The sequence below is a fragment of the Vitis riparia genome, chromosome 15, assembly GCF_004353265.1.
Source record: "Vitis riparia cultivar Riparia Gloire de Montpellier isolate 1030 chromosome 15, EGFV_Vit.rip_1.0, whole genome shotgun sequence".
Taxonomy (NCBI): Eukaryota; Viridiplantae; Streptophyta; class Magnoliopsida; order Vitales; family Vitaceae; genus Vitis; species Vitis riparia.
In genome coordinates, this window is record NC_048445.1 from 20,273,357 (window position 1) to 20,292,696 (window position 19,340).

The following is a 19,340-nucleotide window of genomic DNA, read 5'->3' on the forward strand; positions in this document are numbered from 1 at the left end:
CTACGGTATAAGTGCGTACAACTATCATCTCAAGTTGAATCTCCATTTGAAATCTAGCTTTGTAGCAAGCTACAAGTCGAGCATTACTTTCCCGTACTTGATTTCGAATGCTCAATTCATGGAATTCTTCTGTATATTCTTCAACGGACTTGGTACCTTATTTAAGGGAAAACAATTTTGTATAAATAAATTGTTCATAATCAAATGAAAGAAGTCCCTCCAATTAAGAAGTCAGAGGAGGAGGCACAACCAAAAAAGGTACTTACTATGTGTCAATTTGAAAATGAGAGCAAGAAAACTAAAGTTATTTTTGCTTTAATGACTCGGAAAATGGAAGAATTTAAAGAACAAGATAAGGAATATCCAGCAAACGTACTCCTTGATGACTTTTCTGACTTGTGGCTTGCAGAGTTACTTAATCAACTTCCTCCTATGCATGACGTACAACATGCCATTGATTTGATTCCCGATGCATCATTACCAAATTTACCAGCCTACAGAATGAATCCAACATAACATGTTGAATTGAAAAGGCAAGTTGATGAATTACTTACTAGAGGCTTGATTCGTGAAAGCCTAAGTCCTTGTGGAATTCCTACCCTACTAACACCAAAGAAGAATGGATCATGGCGGATGTGTGTGGATAGTCATGCAATCAACAAAATCACAATCAAGTATCGATTTCCAATTCCAAGACTTGATGACATGCTAGATAAAATGGTTGGATCAGTAATCTTCTCAAAGATTGATCTAAGAAGTGGATATTATCAAATATGTATTAGACCAAGGGATGAATCTTTCAAAACGAAGGATGGATTGTATGAGTGGTTAGTCATGCCGTTTGGACTAACCAATGCTCCAAGTACCTTCATGCGGGTTATGATGCAGGTATTGAAACCTTTTATTGGATGGTTTGTTGTTGTCTATTTTGATGATATTCTTATCTATGGTAAATCTTGTGAAGATCATGAGGAACACTTGAAGCAAGTAATGCGCACTCTTAGGGCTAAAAAATTTTACATTAATTTGAAAAAATGTACTTTCATGAGCCCTAGTGTTGTATTTCTTGGCTTTGTTGTGTCTTTTAAGGGTGTTGAAATAGATCCGGAGAAGATTAAAGCTATTGTTGATTGGCCAGTACCAACAAATATCCATGAGGTGCGAAGCTTCCATGGAATGGCTACATTTTATAGACGATTTATTCGAAATTTCAGCTCTATTATGGCCCCAATTACCGAATGTATGAAACCTGGTTTATTTATTTGGACTAAGGCGGCAAACAAGGCATTTGAAGAAATCAAATCCAAGATGGTGAACCTTCCTATCCTACGTCTACCAGACTTTGAGAAAGTATTTGAGGTGGCCTGTGATGCTTCCCATGTGGGAATTGGAGCAGTTCTTAGCCAAGAGGGACATCCTATGGCTTTCTTTAGCGAGAAGCTCAATGGGGTAAAGAAAAAATACTCCACATATGATCTTGAATTCTATGCGGTGGTGCAAGCAATTAAGCATTGACAACATTATCTCAGTTACAAGGAATTTTTTTTGTATTCAGATCATGAAGCCTTGTGATATCTTAATTCTCAAAAGAAGCTTAACTCTCGACATGCAAAATGGAGTAGTTTTCTTCAACTGTTTACCTTTAATTTAAAACATTGTGCAGGAATTGAAAATAAAGTAGTTGATGCCCTTAGTAGGAAGGCCCTTCACTTAGTAAACATGTCAACCACTACAATTGGATTTGAAGAATTAAAGCATTGCTATGACAATGATGCTGATTTTGGATATTCCTCTCTTTTGAGTGGTTCCAAAGCAACACGTATTGATTTCCAGATTTTAGAAGGGTACTTGCTTTATAAAAATCGTTTATGCTTACCAAGGACTTCCTTACGTGATCATGTCATATGGGAACTTCATGGAGGCGGAATGGGTGGACATTTTGGTCAAGATAAGACCATTGCTTTGGTGGAAGATCGTTTCTTTTGGCCTAGTTTAAAGAAGGATGTTTGGAAGGTTAGCAAACAATGTCGAGAGTGTTAAGTAGGAAAAGATTCAAAGCAAAATACAGGGTTATATACACCGTTACCAATTCCATCCAAACCTTGGGAAGACTTAAGTATGGATTTTGTACTTGGATTACCAAGGACACAACGGGGCTTTGATTCTATATTTGTTGTGGTTGACAGATTTTCCAAAATGGCACATTTTATCCCATGTAAGAAGGCTTTGGATGCTTCTTATGTTGCTGCCTTGTTCTTTAAAGAAGTAGTTTGATTGCATGGATTACCACAATCAATTGTTTCTGATCGCGATGTCAAGTTTATGAGTCATTTTTGGAAAACCTTGTGGGCTAAACTAGGTACTCAATTAAAGTTTTCAAGTTCTTTTCATCCTCAAACTGATGGACAAACAGAAGTTGTCAATCGCAACTTTGGTAATCTTTTGAGATGCATTGTGAGAGATTAGTTGAGAAATTGGGACAATGTCTTACCACAAGCCGAATTTGCTTTCAACAGCTTCACTAATTGTACTACTGGGTACTCACCTTTTGAAGTGGCATATGGGTTGAAACTTAAGCAACCTGTTAATCTTATACCATTGCCTACTTTTGTCCGCACTAGCCAAGATGGTGATGCATTTGCATGTCATATACGAGATATACATGAAAAGGTACGAGAAAAAATCAAAATCAGCAATGAGAACTATAAAGAGGCAGCAGATGCACATCGAAGATATATTCAGTTTCAAGAAGGTGATCCAGTGATGATTCGTCTATGACCAGAAAGATTTCATCCGAGCACATATCAAAAGCTTCAAGCTAAGAAAATGGGTCCATTTCGGGTACTAAAGCGGTTGGGTGAGAATGTTTATTTGTTAGAGCTCCCTTCAAACTTGCATTTTAGTCCAATATTTAATGTGGAAGATTTGTATATCTACCATGGCCATCACAACGATGTAAGTGAAGAGTTGGATCTTCAATTACCACCTACTCTTAGCCCACGTCCTGAGATCGAGGATGTTCTTGATGATCAACTTGTGTCTACTCGACAACGTGGATACCGAAAATTTTTGGTGAAATGGCGAGGCAAACCACACTCTGCCTCGCCATTTCACCAAAAATTTTCGGTATCCACTCTGAAAATACATGGATTACAACAACGGATTTTCAGGTAGACTATGGTCGATGCTAGATAAGCATTTGGTTATGTAAAAATGCCTGGAAGGTGAAATGAAGGGAGGAGGCAGATGTTGGTTTGCAGTGGATTCAAAATCTTTTGAAATCTCTGTAGAGGTGATTGGGGAGAGATGTAGGGGAATCATTGTGGAAAGGAGTAGAGGCTTTATTTCGTGGGTCAGGTTTGGAAGTCTCAGCTTGTGCTGCTTGCTGGAAGGGGTGGAGGCTTGCTGTAGGGGTGTTGTTGTGCAGGGTCTGGTCAAAAGGTGGGAAGATGGAGGAAGGAGGTTTAAGTTGGAAAGCAGAGCAAATGAGGCAGGCAGGTTTTTATTGTGTTCCGTGGTTGACCTGGAATCAAAGAGATATTGTTTAGTGTTTCCAGAAGGGAAAGGAATTTTGGGAGGATGGGTTCTGTTGGCTGAAAAGCTTCGCTCCCTGGGGGTTATGTCTCGGGTTGAGTCTAGGGGAAATGCTGTTTCCTATGGGACAGGGAATACAGTAGGGGAATCTGAAGAAAAAGCCCAAAAATCCTATGTCGATGTGGTGAATTCAAGAGAGAAAAAGGTAGGGGAAACACTATGGTTACAGTTGGGAGAGAAAGACATCTCAAGTGAGAGGAAGTTAATGGACCGATGTCTGGTTGGCAGATGGGGACATACTCCACTGTTGGATTCAGATATGTATGCTCTTGAAAGTTGGGGGAGAACCTATTGGAATATTAAAGGAGGTCTGAAGTTTGCAAGGATAGGGGGCCCTCTCTTGCTGATCGAGTTTGAGAATAAAGATGAGGCGGACAAGGTGCTTTTAAGAGGAAACAGATGGTTCAAGGAATCGACTCTGTATTTGGACAGGTGGGACCCAAAAGTGGGGTGTTCTCAAAATGGCGAAAGAGCCGAGAGTGTTTGGGTAAGAGTCATGGGATTGTCGTTGCATCTTTGGAGTCAGGAAGCCTTCAGAAAGATAGGGGACTGTTGCGGGGGGTTCGCTGAAGTGGATGTAAATACTGCAAATCTTAAGGAACTAAGGTGGGCCAGAATTTTAGTGAGATATGCAGGTGTAGAATGGCCGAGTACCATGCAAGTAGTAGTGGGATTTTTTTGTTATGCTCTCCAGCTATGGTGGGAGGTGAAACCAGGCTTGTCGGAAGTGGTTCCGGCCATTAGAAAAGAAAAGGGCAAGGAGCGGGAGGTTAGGGATGACGGAGAAGGAGATACACGCGCTGGATTCAAAAGGGTGGGAGAAAAGACGTATGGGGAACCTGCAAAAGTGGCTGAGGCGTACAAAGCAGATGAAGGAAGCTGCAGCACGAAAGTTCAGCCCTCTGGTACTGTGCCGGGAGCAGTATCAGAGGCTGAAGGGTCAAAAGGAGACCGATCTTCAGCTGGGGGGAAGAGTTTGTTCTCTGGGCCTGGAGAATATATGCCACTGGGCCGGCAAGGTGAGTCGGGCTGGGTAAGAGAGCCCGCTGAGGAGGGCCAAGGGATTAAAAATCAGAGGTAATGGGCCGGCCCAATTTGAAGCTTTTTAAAGGCCAGGTGGGGGAGGGAAGAACCATTTTGGAGACTGCAAAAGGGGTTAGGGCTCCCGATGGGCGTCGCAGTGGTGGCGGAGAGCAGGAGGGGGATTTGTTTGGGTCCAAGCTAGGATCGTCTCGTCCGGTCGTCAATTACTCAGAAATCACTGACGAGGCGTTATTGGAGGAGGCCTCCAGGTATTCCGATCAAACCTCTTCTCCTTTCTTATCTCTGGGGAAATGGGATATCTCTCTCTTTTCTACTCCTTCTGGGTGGGATGGGAAAGGTGTCGTCATGGCTAGGGCTTCCGACCGGGGAACAGCTTCAGATGACGAAGGGGGAGCAGTTATGGACCCGCTACGGATGATTTTGGCGGACGGAAGGGAGGCTGAGGTTTCGGACATGGTGGGTAGAGAGGCTGGGAGTATCGAGGAGTTATCAGTAGGGGCTTTGGGAAGAGTCTCCCATGAGGACAAGGATGAGAGGGGCAAAGAGGGGGAGTTGTGTTGGCAGTCTAGTAGTCTGGCTAAGTTTAGCCGCTATCTAGGAATGCCGACGGAGGGATTTGAAGGGGAAATATTGTTCTTGCTTAAGAGAATGAAAGAGAGGAAGATTCAAAAAGGTAATTTGGATGGCACAAAGAGGAGAAAATTAGAGACGTCAAAATTCGAAAGAGAATTGAGAAAATTGGAATGGACGGTGAACTATATTGGAGGTGGAGGAGGAGGTGAAGGAGGGGGAAGCACGAGTAGGTCTAAATGAAGCTCCGAATGCTCACCTGGAATGTAAGAGGGGCTAATAATTGTGACAAAAGGAAGGTGATCAAAGCATTGATTAGGAAAAATAGGGTGGACTTGGTCTGCCTACAGGAAACCAAGATTCAGGAAATGTCCACGGGCATTGTTCGGAGCTTAGGAGTGGGTAGGTTCATTGAATGGGGAGCTATAGACTCAAGGGGTGCAGCCGGAGGAATAGTGGTGATATGGGACAACAGGATGCTGGAGTTGGTTGACATGCAAAAAGGATTGTTCTCTATTTCGTGCACTTTTAAGAGTTGCGAGGATGGTCTTATATGGATGTTTACAGGGGTTTATGGGCCAACTTTAAGGAGGGAGAGGGAGAGTTTTTGGGAAGAGCTGGGGGCCATTAAGGGGCTTTGGAATGGGCCGTGGTGCGTTGCAGGGGACTTTAATGCCATACTGAGACCGGAAGAGTGCAACAGAGGAGGGAGATTGAACTCAATTATGAGAAGGTTCGCAGAAGTGAAAGAAGAGCTGGAATTAAAGGACCTGCCCATGGTGGGGGGCCCTTTTACATGGACTGGAGGAGCGGGGAATCAGTCTTGTTCAAGGTTGGATCGCTTTCTGGTTAATGAGGAGTGGGATAGCCATTTTGGAGATGCGAGGCAGTTTCTCCTTCCAAGACCCGTGTCCGATCACTTCCCGATTCTTATGGATGGTGGGGGTATGAGAAGAGGCCCTATCCCGTTTAGATTCGAGAATATGTGATTGAAAGCAGAAGGTGTAAAGGATCTATTGAAGCAATGGTGGGAGGAAGGCAGATTCAGTGGATCTGCAAGTTTTATCTTGGCTGAAAAATTAAAATTTATGAAGGCTAAGCTGAAGGAGTGGAACAGAAACAGTTTTGGAAGGGTTGAATATAGAAAGAATACGGCACTGGAGCAGATGGAGTATTGGGATGCAAAGGAGAAAACCAGCAGGCTGTCATTGGAAGAGCTGGAAGCCAGAAACAAAGCGAAAGAAGAGTATAAAAAATGGGTCTTACTTGAAGAAATCACGTGGAGGCAAAAATCCAGGGAAGTGTGGCTGAAAGAGGGAGATAGAAATACTGGTTTTTTCCACAAAATGGCCAACGCACATAGGAGGAGGAATAATGTGGACAGAATTAAGATTAACGGAGTGTGGCTCACGGAGGAAAATGATATTAGGGAAGGGATCGCCAATGCTTTTAAGACGTTGTTGTCTAACCCGGGGGATTGGAGACCTTCTGTTTCTGGGCTGCAGTTTGAGATGTTAGAGCCTTTGGACGTCAGTGCATTGGAGTCTCCTTTTATGGAAGAGGAGGTGTTTGACGCCCTAGTGGGCTGTAATGGGGATAAAGCCCCGGGGCCAGATGGATTCTCTATGGCCTTTTGGCTTTTTGCTTGGGATTTCATGAAGGCTGATGTGATGAGCTTCTTTAAGGAGTTTCACGAAAATGGCAAATTTGTTAAAAGCCTAAATGCAACATTTATGGTCTTAATTCCAAAAAAAGCAGGGGCTGAAGCTTTAGGGGATTATAGGCCTATAAGCTTGGTGGGAAGCTTGTACAAGTGGCTGGCCAAGGTATTAGCCAATAGGCTAAAAAAAGTGGTTGGAAAGGTGGTCTCCAAAGCTCAAGGGGCGTTTGTGGAAGGTAGACAAATCCTAGATGCAGTGTTGATAGCCAATGAAGCCATTGATTCGACCCTGAAGAATAATGAGAGCGGCATTTTGTGCAAATTGGACATAGAGAAGGCGTATGATAAAGTGGACTGGAATTTTATTCTCACAATCATGAAGAAAATGGGCTTTGGGGAGAAATGGATTAGGTGGATTCGGTGGTGCATATCCACTGCAAGTTTCTCAGTGATGATCAATGGAACCCCTACGGGCTATTTTCAAAGCTCCAGGGGTTTGAGGCAGGGCGATCCCCTTTCCCCCTACCTCTTTGTCATTGCTATGGAGGTCTTTAGTGTTTTCATTAAAAGGGCAGTAGAGGGAGATTTTTTAACTGGTTGTAGGGTTAAAGGTCGAAGTGAAGAAGGGGTCCTAATTTCCCACTTGTTGTTTGCTGATGATACACTGGTGTTCTGTAAACCTTCACAAGATCAGTTGACTTACCTCAGTTGGCTTCTCATGTGGTTTGAGGCTGTTTCAGGATTGAGGATAAATTTGGAAAAAAGTGAATTAATTCCAGTAGGGAGGGTGGACAGTATGGATGATCTTGCTGAGGAGTTTGGATGTAGTATGGGTAGTCTTCCAACCACCTATTTGGGGATGCCCCTGGGTGCTCCTTTTAAGTCAGTCACAGTTTGGGATGGAGTGGAAGAGCGCTTCCGAAGAAGGTTAACTATGTGGAAGAGACAATATTTGTCCAAGGGAGGAAGGGCGACTCTCATTCGTAGTACTTTATCGAATTTACCCATTTATCTAATGTCATTGTTGTGCTTACCAAGCTCAGTTAGACGAAGATTAGAGAAAATCCAAAGGGATTTCCTATGGGGTGGGGGCAATCTGGAACATAAGCCCCATTTAGTAAGATGGGAGTTAGTGTGTTTAAGCAAGGCGAAAGGAGGCTTGGGGGTCAAAAGCCTATCCCTCCTTAACAAGACTCTTCTTGCTAAATGGAATTGGCGTTTCGCAAATGAGAGAGAGGCTTTGTGGAATCAAGTGATTAGAGGGAAGTATGGAGAAGCTAGAGGGGGATGGTGCTCGCGGGAAGTGAGAGAGGCTCATGGTTTGGGTTTGTGGAAAGGAATTAGGGCGGATTGGAAGTTGGTGAGTGATAGGATGGCTTTCACAGTTGGTAATGGAAGAAGGGTGAGCTTCTGGAGGGATAGATGGTGTGGGGAGTCTCCTCTATGTATGACCTTCCCCTCTCTTTTTGCTTTGACGGTTGAGAAGGAAGCGTGGGTGGCAAATATATGGGATCCCTTGGCTGAGGGGGGTTGGGGGGGTTGGAACCCCTGTTTTTTAAGAGCGTTCAATGACTGGGAGGTTGAGGAGGCAGAAAGATTTATGGAGAGGATTCAGAGTAAAAGAGTTATTGAGGATGTGGAGGATATGGTATCTTGGACTGAAACCAAGAGCGGTAAATTCTCGGTCAAGTCTCTTTATATAGCTCTTGAAGCGGGTGGTTCATCTTTGTTTCCTTCAAGCTTTATTTGGAATGCGAATGTGCAGCCCAAGATTAGTTTCTTCGCATGGGAGGCCACGTGGGGCAAAGCTTTAACATTGGATCTAGTCCAAAAAAGAGGATAGGCCTTGGCGAATAGATGTTTTATGTGTCTTGAGAAAGAGGAGACCATAAACCATCTCCTTCTTCATTGTCCCAGGACGAGGGCATTATGGGATCTTCTCTTTGCCTTATTTGGGGTGTCTTGGGTTTTGCCCTTTTCAGTTAAAGAGAACCTTCTGAGTTGGAATGGTTTTTTCATGGGCAAAAATCGCAAGAAGGTGTGGAGAGCTGCTCCTCTTCATATTTTTTGGACGGTTTGGAAGGAGAGGAATCGATTGGCTTTCAAGGATGAGTCGGTGTCAATTCAGAGATTGAAACAATCTTTTATTCTTACGTTATGGGCTGAGGCTAAATTGTTCATAGACGATTGCCCTCTAACTATAGCTAACTTTATTGATTGGTTGGGCTCTAAGTAGGCCTGTGGCAATAGGCTTTTTGTCTTTTGGCCTTTGATGGTGGGTGTATAGGTTTTGTATACTTAGAGTCGCTATTTTAGCGTCTCTTTTCCCCCTTTTTCTTTAATGAAATTCACTTACTTATCAAAAAAAAACAACGGATTTTCAGAAGCTTAACCCTGATCTCTATGAATTGTATCAAGCATCTTACTCGTCGGAATCGAGTTCTTTCAAGCCGGGGAGAATTGATGGGAGAAAGCCTTTTAAAGTTTATTCAAGGAAGAAAGAGAAGACCTAAGTAAACTTTAAATAGGATTAATATTAATTAGAATTGAATTGAGATTGATATTTGTTGGAGTCTAATTAGGATTAGCTAGTTGAGTTATAATATAATTAGAATTTGAGTCATAATATGTTATTAGAGTCCTAGTAGACTTTGAATGTTATAATTAGAATTAGAATCATAATAGGTTATTAGAGTCCTAGTAGACTTCGGATTTATCAGAGAAGCCTATAAATAGGCTAATCAATGTAAATCAAAGAGATGAATTAATATGAATAATATTATATTTTCTTTCATTGCAAGGTTGCATCCATTGATTTTCTTCTAGGTGAGACTCCTAGAAGGCCTTAGTGAGACTCTAAGGTTTTTACATCTTTTCTTCATTGTTTCTTCTTTCTCTCTATTTCTTATCTTATAATTTTCTCTACCATAAAATTAATTCTTTGTTCCTCTCCTTACACCCTAAAAATAAAACCCTAGCCCACCTACCCTTGAGTGTAGGCAACCATCCTAGGGTTGTGCTACATCAACCTAGTTTCCAACCATAATCCTATCCTCCAAAGAAAGCATTCATTCCTGAAATTTCACTGAAGTTGAAGAACCAAGGAATTTTCCTACAGATTAGGATGAGTCAATATGTTTTGATTGAATAAAGCAGAAAAAGGATTGGATAATCATTCTGCCATTATGACACAAGGTGTTACATACTTATAAAATGAGAAGTTTAACCCCATAATTTATTGTCTATGTGGACAAAATAAGAAAAAATTATTAAAAAGCAGAAGCATATTTGGGGGGGGGGGGGGAAATGTATTCATAGAAAAGAAAGGAGGAAAATAAGTTATTCCAAGAGAGTAAGAAAATGCAAGTACCTTATTGCCCATCATAATATTTAATGAACCAATACCACGTCTCGTTTCAGCATCATCCAAGACATCATCATGAAGAAGGCTAGCCACCTAAAATAGGGAAACAAACAACTTAGTTTGAAGGAAATAACAAAGTGCCTCAAGAAGAAAAGTTCGCATTATAGTTGAATATTCACAGCTTTAGATAAAAGCCAACCGGATAGTCCACTCCCAGTTTTCCTCACAAAAAATGGAGCACCTTTTGAATCAAACACTACTATGTAACAAACTAAATTATTATAATTTGGCCATTCCAAATGTACAAATGCTTCATATGCCAACAATGGTATTGATATAGACTGCATTTATTGTTTTCAACTATTTTTATGAAACATTAAAATAATTCTCAATCAAACAACAGAAGTTTATTATAAGGCATCAAGGACTTTTTTCTTTTTTTTTGTAAACTATAATGGCACTATATATTAAAGAAACAGAAGAACAAAAAAGGACCCATGGGATCTCAAGGAGACATAAAAGTCCCAACAAAATTAATGGAGGTGCCAAGGTGGTAGGTTCTCATTTAATCATCTTTCTCAGTTTTAGCTTTAATACAAAGGGGGAAAATATTCAAAAATTAGGATCATGAAATCACAATCAGATCATGTGAACCAAATTGCAAATGCATATCAGCATTTCATGTTAAAAACAAGTTGAGAACAAATGCAGTTCGCTTTAGAAAGATCAGTACATCTAAATATGAGAATAACTTAAAGAGGCACCAGATTTCTCATGAAATCTATCTCAAATATCTCCAAGTTCATGAGTACCTTCAACTGGGATGACTTAAGAAAGATGGAAATCTGGTTGGCAGCACCATTTAAAAGGACCCAGATAAAATGGTGGCAGAAAGTTTAGGAACCAAATGAAAAAATAAGGCAGGAATAGATAGACAACCTGAGAAAGGATGAAAGGATGAAAGACAAACTCACAAGGACCTTTCCTTCCAACCAACCACCGACGGTGCACAAAGTCAATTTTGCATCCACACAAACAGGAATTCACTGACAAACAATGAGCTTGAAACACACCCTAACAATTGCATAAAAGTTGAGAATAATCTGAAAGGATTGATAGTTGAAAAACCTACTTTTGAAACCAAATCCAATGAAGCAAAGGTGGCCAGAGAACCAACAATGACAATCTGCAGGAAACCTATGGGTTGCAAACAAATAAATAGAAGTTAACTGATAAATAAGGTCAGTGCTTTGCAGGAGTGACATTTTCCTCCCCAAGCTATTGGTAATCTAACTCCCAAAAGAGTCTGCAGCGTGATGATGTCTGCCTGGTTCCATAGCTGAACCAATCACTGGCAACATGACAACTGTCCTACCATACTGGAGGCCACCAAGAACATTATGTTGAAAAGACCAACCATGATAGAGGAGCAGGGCTAGGAGCTAGCTTTCACTGAAGCAGGGGCAGAATTACCCGATACAAGATAGACAATGCCAAGAGGAGAAAACACAAACAATTCACATTGACCAGGTTTGGTCACTAGATACAATAGAATACATCTTTTGACATCATATTCAATAAGATATGATTTTTTAGGCATGTATCCAACAAGATATCCTATACCATACTGATGTTTGGTTTTTGAAGGAAAGAAAAAAAAAAAGAAAAACATATCTCATCCCAATATTTAATATGTTTTAAAAATAAATAAATTACTGCATCCAAATTTTGGTACCAAGAAAAATATAAAATCTCTCTCATATTGAACATTATTTGGAGATCTTTGGACATTTTTTTGATACATACTATTTATTTCTTTCCTAATAATATTGATATATTATTAATTAAAAAATACTTTACCCTCTCAACCTTTGGTGCATTTTACACTTTACCCCCTCACATTCAAAACTCAACACTTTGCACCCCAAACTTATTAAAGAAGAATAATTTGCCCCCTAGTGAAAACCTGAGACATGTAAAATAGAGTTTTCCTCCTTCACAATCAAGTATAGTCCCCAAGGTTCCAATTCTCCACATCCCCCAATAAAATAATCTCACTTAATTCAAATTGAACTTAACACCAAAACCACATCAAAGCAAAGGAGTCGGCGTTTGAGATCAAGAGATGGATCCCAAGACCCAGGACACTTCATGGAAGAAGGAAAAAAAGGCCAATGTCATCAGCAAGCTAACATCTTCAACCCCTAATCATCTCTCCTCTCACCCATGGAACCCCTTACTAGGCCCCAAACAACCTAGGAGACGAAGCAACTTAACACTTCCATCACTAGCTAAGAAATTTAAGTTAAAAAGGATCTACTTACCTCAAGGCTCAAGAAAAGAACCTAAAAGGAAGCAATTAACCATAATGAGTCTCAAAGGCAAGAGACTCGCTTTGCTAAAAGATACTCTTAGAAGCTTACCAATTTACTTTATGTCCCTTTTTATTATTCCCAAGTTGGTAGTAGTGAGACTAGAAATATTCATAAGGATTTGCTATGGGAGGGGCTCTCGAGAAAAAGCCTCATTTGGTGAAATCATTGACGATTTGCAAAGACAAAAAGGAGGGTCTAGACATTAAGGAGTTGTCTGTTTTCAAAAAATCTTTTCTGGGTAAATGGTTTTGGAGATTCACATTGGGAAAGGATATGTTAGTGGATAAAGGTCAAAGTAGGTAAGTTCAGAGAAGAGTCAAGACGATGGTGCTCTCAGGCAGTGAAACTAGAAAAATTCAAAAGGATTTGCTATGGGAGGGGCTCTCAAGGAAAAGCCTTATTTAGTGAAATCATTGACAATTTGCAAAGATAAAAAAGAGGGTCTAGGCATTAAGGAGTTGTCCGTTTTCAAAAAATCCTTTTTGGGTACACGGTTTTGGAGATTCACATTGGGAAAGGATATGTTAGTGGATAAAGGTCAAAGTGGGTAAGTTTGTAGAATAGTTGGGAGGATGATGCTCTCAGGTAGGGAGAGAAGGCTCTGGTGTTGGCTTATGGAAGTCAATAAGAAAAGGGTAGGGAATTTTTAAAGCTAAAACGAGATTTGAATGGATCATGGGAGAACAATATAATTCTGTCATGATGTATAGTGCAGTGATGTTCCATGAAAGGACACTTTTCCACCGCTATTCTCCTTGGCAACTTCCAAGGAGACATGGGTGAATGGTTTGAGAGGTAGAAGGTGCGATGGTCATGTGGAACCCATGCTTCTTAAGGCATTTTCAAGATTAGGAAATGGATAATGTTAAAGAGGTTCTTAGGAGGTTATACATGTTAGGAAAAAGTAGCGGAGGAGAGGAGAAGATGGTTTGGAAAGCCAGAAAAAGGTGGGAAATTCTTGATGAAATCTTTTTACTCCACCTTGGAATTGGAGGGTGAAGTGTCATTCCCCTCAAAGTTAGTTTGGATTCTTAGGCCCTTACTAGAGTGGGTTTTTTTTTTTTTTGCATGGGAGGGCTTAAAAAAGGATGGTCTGTGATGGGTTATTTTCGTATGTGTGAAGATGTAGAAGAACTAGTAGACCATTTTCTTACCCATTAGAGGAAAGACAAAGGATAATGACACTTCATATTCTCTTCATTGGCATTTTGTGGGTTCTCTCATATTCAATGAAGGGTTTATTATTGGATTGGAATAGGAGCCTTAGGGGCAAGAAGAGAAGAAATGCTTGGAGAATAATTCCTCGTTGCCTTTTCTAAACAATCTAGAAGGAAGGCAACCAAAGAACTGTTGAAGGAGTGCAACACACGGACCAATCTCTCAAGGGCTCCTTTATATATAATCTATATAGATAGTCTTGGGGATATCTTATAGTTGATAGTCAAGTTGGACCACTATCTTTAATAAATTTTATTGAGTGGTTTAACTTTAAGTATTAGATTGAGGTTGTGATTGTAGCTTGCTTTTTTTTCTTTATTATGCTCACCTTTTCTTGATTGGCACTTTTAATATATATTTATTCTTATGTACCTATCAAAAAGAAAAAAAAAAAAAGTTCGACTACAAAGAGAGATTTGGATCCATATTCCACATCCCATCTTAGCTAGCAAAAGTAGCAAGCAATCCTAGTTAACATGACTATGGACTTTTTCAATATCCAAAACTCATTCTAGAATTCTGCATTTTGGAGCCAATGGCCTCTAATTAGAAGAATGATATAAAAAATTTCCCCATCCTCCACAAAGGCATTTTAGAAATTCGAGGCAAGTTCTCTAACCACTATCCTTAGCATATTAGCAAGCAACTTAGCCAAGAGTTGATATAATCCTTCCACTAGACTAATAGGTATAGAGTCTTTGATATTTTCCTCCCCACCCTTTTAGGAACGAAAACCAAAATGTTGCTTTCAAACTTTTTTCAAAAGAATCAAATAATTAGAATGCCCACAAGAAACCTAAACTCTCTAACTTAACTGTAACCTAATTTTGTTGCCAAAAAGCCTAGTAGAAAGACTATCCCCTAAAGGCCTTACCTAGAAGTGACAATTTTGACACAAAAAGTAATGACTGTCAAAAGAACCATGCAGAAAAATAAAACAAAATTTTAAAGAACTGACATGGATCATCTCTGTGATCTCAGCTATACATTGTTGTCTTGTGCGTAGTTCAGTTGATAAAGTCTCAGGCACTTCAGCAAGAGCCGGCCTAGGTAGAGGCACATTTAAAGCTGTTGCCATCAACAATAGGACCTGCACGGCACATGTCAGTTATTCCATAGAAGCCAGAATGATGAAATACAAACTAAAACAGATAGATCAGTATCAAATATTGTTTGGCAATATATTGTTGATCAGTACAAAATAGTAATATCATTTTCCCAAATTTGAGGATAAAAGGGAATGCTCATGATGCAGGACCTTCAAAAGTTGAACACCGTAATTTTCTTTTTCTTTTTTTTTTTTCTGTGGGGGGAGCGGCAGGGTGGTGGGGGAAAGAAATGTAGGCAATCACATCCAGGGGATTCCTAAGCTATCACACTTCGATGAAAAGAAAACGAAAAAATAGATCTTTGGAAACAACACCAAGGTTCCTAGGTAATAACACATCAGGAAGGCAATCACACCATTAAGAGGGTATTAGTACAAAGTAAATGCATTACTCCACCTCATAATCTCCCAACCCCAACCCACCCCAATTCATATCTTGAAGCCACTAATAACCCCACCTTCCAATCCTTAAATATAAACCAACTATAGGCTTTCGTTAGTAACATGAACAAATAGGAGGAGAAAGGATCTTCCTGCCTCAAACCTCTCAAGCTTGGAAGAAAATCTGTCCAGGTTCAATTCACTAACTCTGAAACTAAAAGATATTAAATAGAAAGCACAATAATGACAGTGGTGTATCATAAATTTGAAATTAGATGAAACAAATTAATAGAGGGGTTACAAGCCCTACATCAATGTTGACTAAAAAGACAATCACTAATATAAGCCCAATTATTAAAATGTATTTCTCTGCATCATTAAGAACTCAGAAATAATAGGTACAATGAACACTGAAATGCCTACCCACAACAACATAATTAAAGCAAGAAACGGTTACAACTCTAAAATCAATTTCCCGATAAAGGTAGAAAATCCCAACTCTAAAGCAATATAAAAAATTTAGTGAAGCCACCCATCTAACTTCCATGAACCTCTTTCTTTCTTATTCACTCAAGATACGATTATCCCAAGTCTCCCTCAACTAAAAGATTAGAGAAACCTTCAACTTTGGCTAACTTCAAGTATTCTAACAAGGCTAAGGTCTTTGCCATAACAGCTATCCCATCTCCAACATGCTTTGAGAATGCTCATACTAGTGTTCCAAGATGTTCCATTGGTGTTCCTCTAATTCCTAGTTGTCCTCAATTGATTCAAACATCGATCAAAATTCAAGTTTTGAAAACACCCACTAGGGGAGTCCAAATAGCTAGTGTCTCCTTTGACATCCTGGCATCTACATAGTAAGTTCCAATCTAGCACTATAATGCTCAAAGAAGTGCCATCAAATGTTATGCATGCCGATACCCAAAGGGATGCAGAAAAATAGGATAGAACCCATAATGCCTTAAAAGCCCTTCATCTATCATCAAACATGTTTTCTGTTCCTCTCTTGCCAAATGGTCCATAATAAAGTGAGACTAACAATGTGCCACAATGACTTGCCTCCAAGAAGGCTTCTAAAACGCTAGTAAGAAATGGTTAGCATCCCCACACTTCTAGGCTGAACCCAATCAATCTCGTAAGGCCATGCAACCGGTCCACAATAGAAGTGCAACTGAAGAATGTAGAGAAAGATAATCTATTGATTCCTTACTCCTCTTGCATGTGACACACCATTCCAAGTTGAGGGCCTTGTAAGGTCTCCCCTTCTATAGAAAATTATTTGTATTAACCTTCTTATTTGCCACTAGTTATGCCAAGGCATTGACTTTCAAATGAAATTTGTAGGAGGAAAGGCTCAAGTTAGGTGAGATAGAACAAGCTTTATAAAAATAAAAAAATAAAAAAATAAAAAGGCATGACAAAAATGGAAGTAAAGGATGTTAAGGACCAAATTCTCACTTCAGGGAAAGTGGATGACATATACACATTGATTAAAGTCAATATGAGACAAGTAAGTTCCTCTATTTCATGGTTCAAAAGGTTGCACTAAAAGGAGGATGAACTCAGAATTGAAGAAACACTAGAATTTCTTTCCTTCACTAGTCTATTTAAGTTTGGGGATTGAACATAAAAAGTTAGATTACAACACCAAGAATCTTTCCATAATCCAATTTTTTGTGCTATCAGCCACTACATAACAAGTGCAACAAGTGAGAAATTACCAAACACCTATGTAATGGCCTTCCAAGGGCACCAATGTGACAACTTCATAACGCTAGCCTCCCATCATTTGCAGTAATACTCAAGATTCAAGTAAGAAACCAGTTCACAGCTCCTAATCAAAAAATTTTATTACATCTTTAATTTCTTCTATTTATCAGACCAACTAATATTGAATAACCAAGTACAAAAATCCATAAAATTATCTAAGAGATTGTGGGTAACCCTATAATAAAGAAGAGAACCCCAATCCAACCTCCCTCCCCCACCACCTAGCCTCCTTCCATCTCTCTCTCTCTCTCTCTCTCTCTCTCTCTAGAGAGAAAGAGCTCCTTATCAAAAAAATTTATCACATCTTTAATTTCTTCTGTTTATTGGACGATCTAACATTGATGAACCAGGTATAAAAATGAGAGAGAGAGAGAGCAGCTCCTAATTGAAAACATTTATCACATCTTTTATTTCTCTTGTTTATTGGACTACCTAACTTTGAATAACCAGGTATAAAATCAGTAAGAGAGAGCTGTCAGAAAAAATTATTTCTGTCGGCAAATGAGGATCAGTTCCCAACTTTACATAGCAAAAATGCAGATAGAATTGCAGGTGTTGAAGTTTCTTCCAAGTATTAGACTCATCACCAGAAAATATTCAGGTACCATGATACCAGCACTAGCATATATATCCATGTAAAATCATTTAGGTATGCTATCAAACTGAATGTAGCACCTTTTTAAGTGAACAGTGCCACATGACTAACATCAAAAAATGCCATAAGGGTTACCAGGAGATCTCAAGGAAGAATGTTATGCCTGTACACATACAGAGACATGGAAAAGTAGAACACACTAAATGTTCTCCATTTTTTCTGGAATCCAGTAAAATTTAATGAAGTCACTCTTCCTCCAGGGAACAATACTTAGAACTAACCTAAACCCCACCACTTGGATGCCAACTAGACCAAGGCTCATTGCTAGAATATCACCTTGTAGACTTGGATTATGCCACCCATGCACACAGAAAGTATGCTCAGACCATGTCACCCGGTTAGCCCATGAATGGTGCAAATCTAACAAAAATGGCATGAAATTGAGAAAATCAGCATTGCAATTCTATAATTCTTACTGTGGGACGGAACCTTTTTCCTTCCACCCCCATCTTGAAGAAGTACTCAGCAGCCGAGGCAAGCTTAGGGACCTGGATGACAAATTAGACCTAAATCTTTATCATATTGAAACCAAATCTGACATTTTAAAATTCCTTGAAGTTTATTCAACTTTCAAAGCATTGGGGTTTCAGAATATATAAAGGGAGAGAGAACAATTAGATACCTCAGCAACCACCATTGACCGCAACCTATCAGCAAGTAATGATAATTCATCAGCAACAAGCGAAAAAGGGTCAAGTTGTTCCTGGAAAACAGTATCCCACTGTCTCAATATAGTAGATAAATGGAGACAAGGTGAAAAAGGCCAACAAATATAAGCTAAGTTTAAATTCATGAGATATTACAAGAGAAGCTATTAAGGATTTTTCTAAGGTGGCAATACAACTTGAACAGATGGAATAGAACAGTAACTGATAAATATGACAATCAAACTGTTGGACTTGCAACCATGAACAATGATAACACACTCATAAACTATACTTTTGTAATTGAATGTGCAGCTTTCAGTAACAGGATTGGTGCATTCAGTGAAAAATGCCTTCTGATTGATGAAAATAATTAGTTAAATAGACCTTACATAAAAATTAGCCGAGTATTTACAACATTAGTCAAAGCCCACACTCAAAAATAACTATAGCCTTCTAAAATTATTTAGGTAAACATATAAAAACTACTAGCATTCTCCTAAACATACCCACTTTAATTTCCAAATATTCTGCCCTCTTAAAATACTAACCTAGTAATCTGAAATATTTTATCAAAACAAATAAACGTTATCCAAAATGTTAAGAATGACAATTTTCATCTTTAGAAATGACAGTTGAACAATTGAAGCAAATCCAGCCACTGCTGCCATCAAATAGGGTCTTCCTATAATTTCTTTTATAGGTGCAACTTCTACAGAACATGAAATCCATCAACTATCCATCCCCAGGTCCCATCCCATCACAAACTATAGAGATGTCAAGTATAAAAAAATAAAATAAAATAAAAAATTCAAAAAAAAAATTCAAATATGAGGAAGCATGAGGAATCATAAAAGAAAACTGTGCAGAAAAGAAAGAGAGAAGACCCAAGGACTCAGAAGAACAAAAACTTCACACTGAACTAGGGGAAGTTCCTCTTTTGGTCAGACCATC

The 19,340-nt window shown here is 39.4% G+C and overlaps 1 protein-coding gene across 1 annotated transcript in view; it reads right to left on the reverse strand.

The window, feature by feature from the left end:
• Positions 1 to 19,340, reverse strand: part of LOC117932491 (solanesyl diphosphate synthase 3, chloroplastic/mitochondrial-like) — a 35,117-nt gene that overhangs the window by 7,336 nt on the left and 8,441 nt on the right. Inside the window, exons 3-6 of the mRNA XM_034853761.1 lie at positions 18,365 to 18,445; positions 18,159 to 18,230; positions 14,784 to 14,915; positions 10,239 to 10,325 (exon numbers count right to left, since the gene is read on the reverse strand). Coding sequence (XP_034709652.1) covers positions 10,239 to 10,325; positions 14,784 to 14,915; positions 18,159 to 18,230; positions 18,365 to 18,445 — 372 coding nt within the window. The remainder of the gene's footprint in view (positions 1 to 10,238; positions 10,326 to 14,783; positions 14,916 to 18,158; positions 18,231 to 18,364; positions 18,446 to 19,340) is intronic.